General features: G+C 37.0%; 1 protein-coding gene across 3 annotated transcripts in view; it reads left to right on the forward strand.

The window, feature by feature from the left end:
* GCNT1 (glucosaminyl (N-acetyl) transferase 1, core 2) overlaps positions 1-4778 on the forward strand; it is a 46049-nt gene extending 41271 nt beyond the window's left edge. For all 3 annotated transcript variants that reach the window (XM_010844904.1, XM_010844903.1, XM_010844902.1), the window contains one exon: positions 379-4778. In XM_010844904.1, coding sequence (XP_010843206.1) covers positions 519-1805 — 1287 coding nt within the window. In that variant the 5' untranslated portion in view covers positions 379-518 and the 3' untranslated portion in view covers positions 1806-4778. The remainder of the gene's footprint in view (positions 1-378) is intronic.
* The last annotated feature ends 4073 nt before the right edge of the window (positions 4779-8851 follow it).

Consider the following 8851-nt stretch of genomic DNA (forward strand, 5'->3'; position numbering starts at 1 on the left):
GTGCAGTACAACCAAAGAAAACAAAAAGCAACAATAACCCCTCCCTCCCCTGCAAAATAAACACCAAAACTCACCCTATGGAGAATTCAATAATTACAGCCTAGGTCTTCAACTGTATTTTGCACCTCAATATACCTCAGAGGTAAAGTGTTGATTATAGGATATTCTAGCATATCCTTGTACTCAACTTTTTAAAAAAGATAATCTGGCATTAATACTAGAGATTATGGGTTTCCTTTAACACTTTTCTCGGATTGACCCACTTTGTTTTTGTCTTCTGACCTCATAGCAAAGAGGACACTTTTCGAACCTGATGAGAAGATGTCGTAAAAGATTCTATTTATATATGTGTGTGTACCCTTTCTATTTTTCTCTTAGTGCTATCGTCCATTTCAAGATGCCTTTGCACTTTTGATAAATGCAAACTGACAAATCTCCAGACCACGACAGAGAGGAAATCAGTACTGCTTGAAGCCTGAAAGACTACCCTTAATAAAGCCAAGTCCCCAATTGTTGAAATGCTGAGGAAGTTGTGGAGGAGGAAACTTTTTTCTTTTCCCACTAAATACTGCTTCTTATTTCTTGCTTTTTCGGTGGTCACATTCACTGTTTTAAGAATTCATCAAAAGACTGAATTTGTAAATTTTGGACATTTGGAGCTGTTTGAAGAGAATCCTAGTAGTAATATTAATTGCACCAAAATTCTACAGGGTGATGTAGATGAAATCCAAAAGGTAAAGCTTGAGAGTCTAACAGTGAAATTTAAAAAGCGCGCTCGATGGACAAACTATGACTACATAAACATGACTGGTGATTGTGCTTCTTTCATTAAGAAGCGCAAATATATTACAGAACCACTTAGTAAAGAAGAGGCGGGATTTCCAATAGCATATTCTATAGTGGTTCATCACAAAATTGAAATGCTTGACAGGCTCCTGAGGGCCATCTATATGCCTCAGAATTTCTATTGTATTCACGTGGATGCAAAATCAGAGAAATCCTTTTTGGCTGCAGCTGTTGGCATCGCATCCTGCTTCAGTAATGTCTTTGTCGCCAGTCAGCTGGAGAGCGTGGTGTATGCGTCCTGGAGCCGGGTTCAGGCTGACCTTAACTGCATGCAGGACCTCTACCAGATGAATGCAGGCTGGAAGTACCTGATAAATCTCTGCGGTATGGATTTTCCTATTAAAACCAACCTGGAAATTGTCAGGAAGCTCAAGCTATTGATGGGCGAGAACAACTTAGAAACAGAGAAAATGCCATCCCATAAGAAAGAAAGGTGGAAAAAGCATTATGAAGTCGTGAATGGAAAGCTGACAAACATGGGGACTGACAAAATACATCCACCTCTTGAAACACCTCTGTTTTCAGGCAGTGCCTATTTTGTGGTCAGTAGGGAATATGTGGAGTACGTGCTCCAGAACCAAAATATACAAAAGTTTATGGAGTGGGCAAAAGACACATACAGCCCAGACGAGTATCTCTGGGCCACTATTCAGAGGATCCCCGAAGTCCCAGGGTCATTGTCCTTAAGCTATAAGTATGACACGTCTGACATGCAAGCGATTGCCAGGTTTGTTAAATGGCAGTACTTTGAAGGAGACGTTTCCAAGGGCGCCCCCTACCCGCCGTGCAGCGGCGTCCACGTTCGCTCTGTGTGCGTTTTCGGAGCTGGTGACTTGAACTGGCTGTTGCACATGCACCACTTGTTTGCCAACAAATTCGACACGGACATTGACCTCTTTGCCATCCAGTGTTTGGACGAGCATCTGAGGCATAAAGCCCTGGAGACGTTAAAACCCTGAATGTTGTAGGTAGTTTTAGAAATATTAATAAGGAGGCAGGAGATCTACCCCCATTTGATTCTTCCGCCTCCAGAATCCAACTGGATTCTTCAAGCCAGAGAAGCTGCATGGTTTCTGCAGAGCAGAGTCAGTTGGAAAGGCTGTATCCTTAAGCCTGGACTTAGAGTTAATGAGAGGCTCGGGCAGGTTGCAAGGCATTGTAGGGGAAGGTAGCTGGAAAAGAGGCTGAAGGCAAGCTAGCCTTTTAAAGAGCTCAGGGACTTTAAACTCAGAATTCTAAGATTTGACTTGTGCCAAAATTACTTGGAGAGCTTTAAATATGAGGGATTTTCCTGATTTGAATAGATTTATAGCAATAACTCAATCGGGATATAATTTATCTTGTAGATTATGTTTGTTGAAAAAGAAATTTGATTGTATTCTAAATGATCTTTTTAAATGATTGACTTTCTGCTGTTACTTTGAGCTATGTTGTGTATCTATATATGCCATCTCAGGGAACTTAAAAAAACGGGCTTGACTGAATGTGAATATTTCTCATTTTTGCTTTTAACAATGTATATGTGTTTTTAAAAGAAAAAGCAGTTTCTAGTTTAGTTGATTCTGTGAATCAGGTTACTTAAGAAGTTAAGGTATCTTGGGTTGTTATAGTGTCTACAGAGTAACACTCAATTTTTTCAAATGTCTCTCTTCTCCAGTCTCCTCACACCCTGCTATCCAGCTGTATATAAACTAGTTTTCATAGTGACCCATATTACAGCCTCAGTTCTCTTATGTTTGGTAGTAATTGGCCTGTAGAACTAAGAAAGGGTGAAGAGTCATATGTAGACAATTTCTAATGAGTGTTAAAAAGCACCAATCTGTACTATCCCCAGAAATTAAGGATATTGCTCTTTGGATCAGCTTGTGTCCATGCTCCAGACTCTTGCATCCAGCTGCCACTCTGTCACCCTTTGAAAGGAACTGGCTTCCCCACTGCTTGTTTCTTCAAGTTACCGGCCCACTGGTTAGTCCTTAGCTTTTGCATTGTAAGTTCCCTTCTCTCTCAGAAACTATGAGGAGGGGAAAGATGTCTGTTGTACCACCTAGTGTGCTTGAAGGCCTGGGAATCCTAAAGGGGAGCATTAGGTTTGAGACAGATTGTCTCAGTGTTGATATTTTTAGCATATAGTTTTTACTCTACTTTTCACCAAAAGATAGATTTGTGGTTGCTATTGCTATCTCATTTCTAAAAGTAAATGAAGATTTTTTAAAAAGCACCAACTTGGACTTTTTCTAAGGTGATAGCATTCAGCCAAAGATCTAATAGGACATAGGAAGTTTTTATCATTACCTGAGATGTCAAAAAAGAATTAAATTCATGAACTTTATTGTTAAAACTTAGCCAACTTAAATAGTATATGGGAAGTTCATAATATCACACAGTGTTCAGGCATTCAGCTGAGAAAACATTTTGTTCCATAGCGTTAGGAAACAGTTTTATCTTACGGAGAGATTTGTTATACCAACCCTCCTGAATGAAAGTTTCACACTTTGGGAGACTATCATTTGTAAACATGCAAGTCAGTGGATTGCTATGGTTTGCATGATTTAACATGGCAGCCAGTGTTGGACCAAGAAAAATATACCCACATTGAAAATTCAAGACGTGATGTCAATGAGGCCGTTATATGCATAGCATTCTGTCTCTGTTGACTTCTAAACCATCTTGTTCTTTTAATGCATGTTGCGTGTCTCTCTCATGCTCTCTTTTAGAAGAAAAGTTTTACCTGTAAGTTAGGCCTTTAAAAAAAAAACTCTACAACTCGTGATTTTCAGTGACATACTTCATGTCTCTGTCTTGTGTTTTCTTAACTTCACTCGTGGTGTCTTGACTACTATAGACATTTTCACTTTTTATTTGGAATATTTGCAAAGTTACAGGAAAGCTAAAAGTAATGGTACAGTGAACATTATATAACCTTCACCTGGAGTCACTGGTTGTTAGCCTCGTGCCTATGTGCTTTCAATTGTATGGATTTTTTAATTTAACAAAATTGAAAATTGAAAGTTAAAGTTTATAAATACCTAAAGTTTTTATTCAGAGCATTGCTCTTATTGTAGTGTGACTAAATCTTGTTAATGTTTAAATTGGCAGCTTTGAGGGGTTTTTTCCTCCCCATAGACATAAAAACAATGATTTTAGAATCCATTTCCCCAAGCCCCACACTAAAACTTTGGACCCACCGTCTTTTATGAAACTGTGGTACCTTTTCTTTCTAGAAAGTTTACTTAAATGTGTCTGAATATTACCCTATTGCTAATAGCTTTACAGGGATTATATAGCCATTAGGACTCTTCATTTTATGCTTTTCAACATAACTTAAATGAAATTCATACTAGTGGGACAAAGAACTGGAAGAGTCAAGAAGATGGTTTCAAAAGGAAACCCATACTACATTCAGGAGGAGCAGAAATGTAAGTTCTTTGGCAAATATAAATTACTTAAACTTCTATATGTCAGTTATTAAACACTAATTTCTTTTACTGTCATTTAAGGTCTTTTATAGGGAATTATTAGAAATTGTGTTCCCAAATAAATCCTTAAGTGTACAGAAACTGCAGTTTTTTAAATGGAAGTATTCTAGTTAATGAAGTGCTGATCAAGATTCATGTTAAGAATAAGAGTTAACAAAAATGGTTCTTCCTTGACAGGCGATTACCTAGGCTTTTCTCAGAGCATGGTAACCCACCACTCAGCCTTGAAAATCTACTACTATTGTCTCTAAACATGTGTTGATATTTGTGTCATTCAAGTACAATTTACTTAAATGAAAGAACATACATGGATTTTCCTTTGTAGTCATTTGGTGGAGGAGGAAGGCATGTTTTACTTCATTTCACCAGTAGAGTAAACTGACCTGAACTTTTTTAGTTGGCTTAGAAAAGTAAAAATCATTTCTCATTATGGTAAAAATAAATCAGTAAATGCAAGACTTTCATGACATGTGTGGTTACTGTGGGTTTTACTCTTTTGAATATGAGTGTGACTGAATGCATTTGGAAGTAGTCATATCACCATTAAAATCAGCTATTCAGAAACTAGTGCCTTGTCTCCACAAGTTAGTCTTATTTTGTTAGCTACATAAGTTACTACTTTTTTGTTAGCTACAAGCACCCCAATATTAAATTTAGTAGTTGGATCTGATAGTTTGTAACCAACAAGGGTTTTGTGTGAGTAGTTATTCAAAACATAAAAATTTATTCTTTAGGCAGAAAAGTCTGAGAGAGAGGGTATTGTCATGGTAAAAAGTGTAACACAGTTTATGCCAAAAGAGCTAGACAGGGAACTGTAGAAGAATGCAGTTTAATAGCCAGTGTTACTTTCTGGGCGTCACTAGCTTCAGCTTATATCTGCTGAGAAAGCTTAGGTCTGCTGAGGAACAGTGACCGTAGATACTAACAGGTTGTTACATGCGGTCTGAATGTGGAGAGCACACCAGAGGGAAAAGGGAAGTAACCCCCCTCCCCAAGTATTGAGTGCCAGCTCCAGATGTCTCCTCACCTGATCTGGTAAACCCTTCTGTGTGCTGTTCATGAATGTCCCTCAGTCATGTCTGACTCTTGGTGACCCCAGGAACTGTAGCCCACCAGGCTTCTCTGCCCATGGAATTCTCCAGGCAAGAATACTGGAGTGGGTTGTCATTCCCTTCTCCAGGGGATCTTCCTGACGCCGGAATCGAACTCTGGGTCTTCCTGCATTGTAGGCAGATTCTTTACCGTCTGAGCCACTAGGCTGACTCTGGGTGCTCTTTAGCCCCATTTTATTTCATTTATTTAATTGGAGTGTAATTTCTTTACAGTGGTTGTGTTAGTTTCTGCTGTACAATGAAGTGAATCAGCTATATGTATACATAATTTTTAACCTTGTTTTAGATGAAACAGACTCTACAATGTAGCACAGTTGATTAACCTCAGCTCTTTCTTGAAAGCTTGAGAGCGTTATGTATCCTTTTTAAGTCTGCTTGTCAAGGATTTAATTTTAATATATGCTTAAAGTTCTCAGAGCTTATCATCAGAATATTGATTTACTATTTTTCAGTGTAATAAAAGCCAAACTAGAAATGAGTTATAAGTATTGGGAAAGAAAAGGCTGTTTTCATTAGTGCAGATGATAGTCCAAGTTGAATGCTTGGGAATCTGGACTTGAAATTAATAAGACATTAGCAAATATCGCCACACATGCAAAAACCAGTTTTTCCATATTCAAGCAAAAAAAAAAAAAGTTGTTTTAAGATGTTAGGGGAATAGGTTATCTTTGATTATGGCAAGAAGCTCTGTAAAATGTATAGACAAACTTAAGATATGTGTGGGACCTGATGAATAAAATACTTCAGTAGATTAAAAAAATTTTTGCTCCTAGCTGGTAAATATTTTAAATATGACCCTTCTGCCCAGATTAATCCATCCTTCAAATATAAATGCAGTGTCATATTCTCAAAGGGTTGGTAAAATTGTTCTAAATTTCATCCAGAAGGAAAAAAGTGCAAGAATAGCTAAGAATGCTTTGAAAGGGATTAATGAAGTCAACTAATACTATATATAAAGCCATATTTTAAAGATAAATGTTAAGAGAGTATTATAAGTTATAATTAAACTCTCAGACTGAAAACAGTAATAGCCCAGAAATAGATACTGGTATATATAAAACATTGAATAGCAAGCATCGGAACATGGTGAGGAAGAGGGGACAGGGATAAACTTATTCAATAAATACCTATTTGGAGAACATTAAATTATAACTTTGTAATGTGCACCAAAATCCAGATGGATTAAGGATGAAAATAAATTGGAAGAACTTGTTGGTGACTGTCTTTACATGTAAGGGAATTTTCCAGATAAAAACAATGAGATTCATTAAGGAACAGATAATAGATTTAATTCAAAGTGTGTATTTCCCAAATATGAGAAGGCAAAAAACAGACTCGGAAAATTTGCCAACAAATTTTGAAAGAGGGAAATATGGAAGTTATTTTTGCTAATATTATTTTATTTTATTTTTATTTTTTAATTTTTTTCTCTTTGCAAATGGTTTTATTTTTATTTTTTTTTTAACTTTACAATATTGTGTTGGTTTTGCCATATATCAACATGAATCCGCCATAGGTATACACGTGTTCCCCATCTTGAACCTTCCTCCCTCCTCCATTTGCTAATATTATTTTAAAAACAGCTTTTTGAGATATAATTCATATACCATACAATTTACCCATTTAAAGTTTCCAGTTTAGTGGGTTTTAGTATAACATCAGTCAATTTTAGAACATTTCCATCACTCCAAAAAGAAACTCTGTACCCTTTAGTTGTTACTCACCATTACCTCCCAACCCCTTATATTAATATATTTTTAAAAAGTATTAAGATGCCCAGAGTAAAATGAACGAGTGTTAGTGCTAAGTCATTTCAGTCATGTTTGACTCTTGGCAACCCCATGGACTGTAGCCCGCCAGTCTCCTCTGTCCATGGATTCGCCAGGCAAGGATACTGGAGTGGGTTGTTATTTCCTTCTCTAGTGGAACTTCCTGACCCAGGGATTGAACCCAGGTCTCCTACATTGCACACAGATTCTTTACCATCTGAGCTACAGGAAGTATTCACAGAGGGTGAAATAAGAATACAAATTGCTAATATGAAAACTCAAATTCAATAAGCTAAAACCAATTCCTGGGCATCAGTTTTGGTTTTATTTATGAGACTGTATTGAGGAATGCATGCACTTACTGCAGGAGCAGTGTTAAAACCTATCATTCAGTGTCTTTAAAAACACTCAAATTCTTTGATCAATAATTCACTTCTTGGAAAATATCCTAGGCTAATAACCAGAGATGTGGAGCCACATTTAAACCCAGTTTTTATCAGCTCTTTATTTATGGTGAAATGTAAAAATACATAAATCTCCAGTGATAGAGGAATAATTATTTTACAAAACATATGTTGGGAATATGAAATATTCTTATAGTATACCTATGCCATGGAAAATTACTGTAGTTTAAATGAAGTAAACAAACTGAACAGGACCTATAATGTGATCTCAATTATGTTAAAAAAAAAAAATGATGCTGAACGGAAAGGAGCATTCAGAATTTCCCTGAAATATCACATCTTGATATTTTGAGAACTGTTCCTTCCAGCTCTATAAAATTGATGCTTGCCAAATATTTATTTGGAGCATTTTCCACGTATGCTTTGCCTTAGGGAGTCTTAGTGAGACTCCTTACCCCTGGCCTTTACTTGCTGGATTGGGGGAAAGGAGCTCTCATTTCCTGGAGCAATCCTCTTTTACCTACAGAAATGTTTTTAGATTTAAGCTTTGGTGATTTTCAGTGTGTCCTGAGTCCTTATACTCTAGGCAACCCTGTAAGATACTCCATTTGTATATCCTGGGTGGAGAGAACTTTTTCCAGAAGAATCATTGAACCAGTCTCAAAGGACTGTCAACCTGACTTCAGGATCCCAGGTGCTCTATAGATGGAATTTCATTTTCTGATCCCAGATGTTAATTGCTTACTAGGTGAGGATAGTTTGGTTCCTTTAGCTGCATACCAGTGGCAAAACAGATGTTCTTCAGCAGGACAGGAAAAAATTCAGATGGGTAGCGTGGGAGTCACTTGGATGAGCAATCTTGGTACAGAAGGAGGATCTTGTTTAACTCCATAGTTTTCTTGCATTTCATGTGAAGGCTTCACTACCTTTAAGATTAGCTAAGAAACAAAACCCAATGCTTTCTTTAAAAAACACACACAATTTTTTTTTTTTAAGATTTCTGCAGAGCTAATCAAGAGCTTAAACATTACTTACTGGCTATTTACAGTTTACTTTGTCAAACTTACTAGTAAACTCTCACTGGCCCAGTCAGAGTTCCTTCATTTAACTTTATTCAAAGGAGACATGTTTTCCCTTGGGGAAATTTTCCCTACCTCTCTTTCTAAAGGAAAATGCCCCTTCAAATATGTTCCCTGAAACCCTTTGAGAGAATAATGACAACAGCTAATATTTGTTGAGCATTT

The sequence above is a fragment of the Bison bison genome, unplaced genomic scaffold (assembly GCF_000754665.1).
Source record: "Bison bison bison isolate TAMUID 2011002044 unplaced genomic scaffold, Bison_UMD1.0 scf7180017864212, whole genome shotgun sequence".
In the NCBI taxonomy this organism is placed as follows: domain Eukaryota; kingdom Metazoa; phylum Chordata; class Mammalia; order Artiodactyla; family Bovidae; genus Bison; species Bison bison.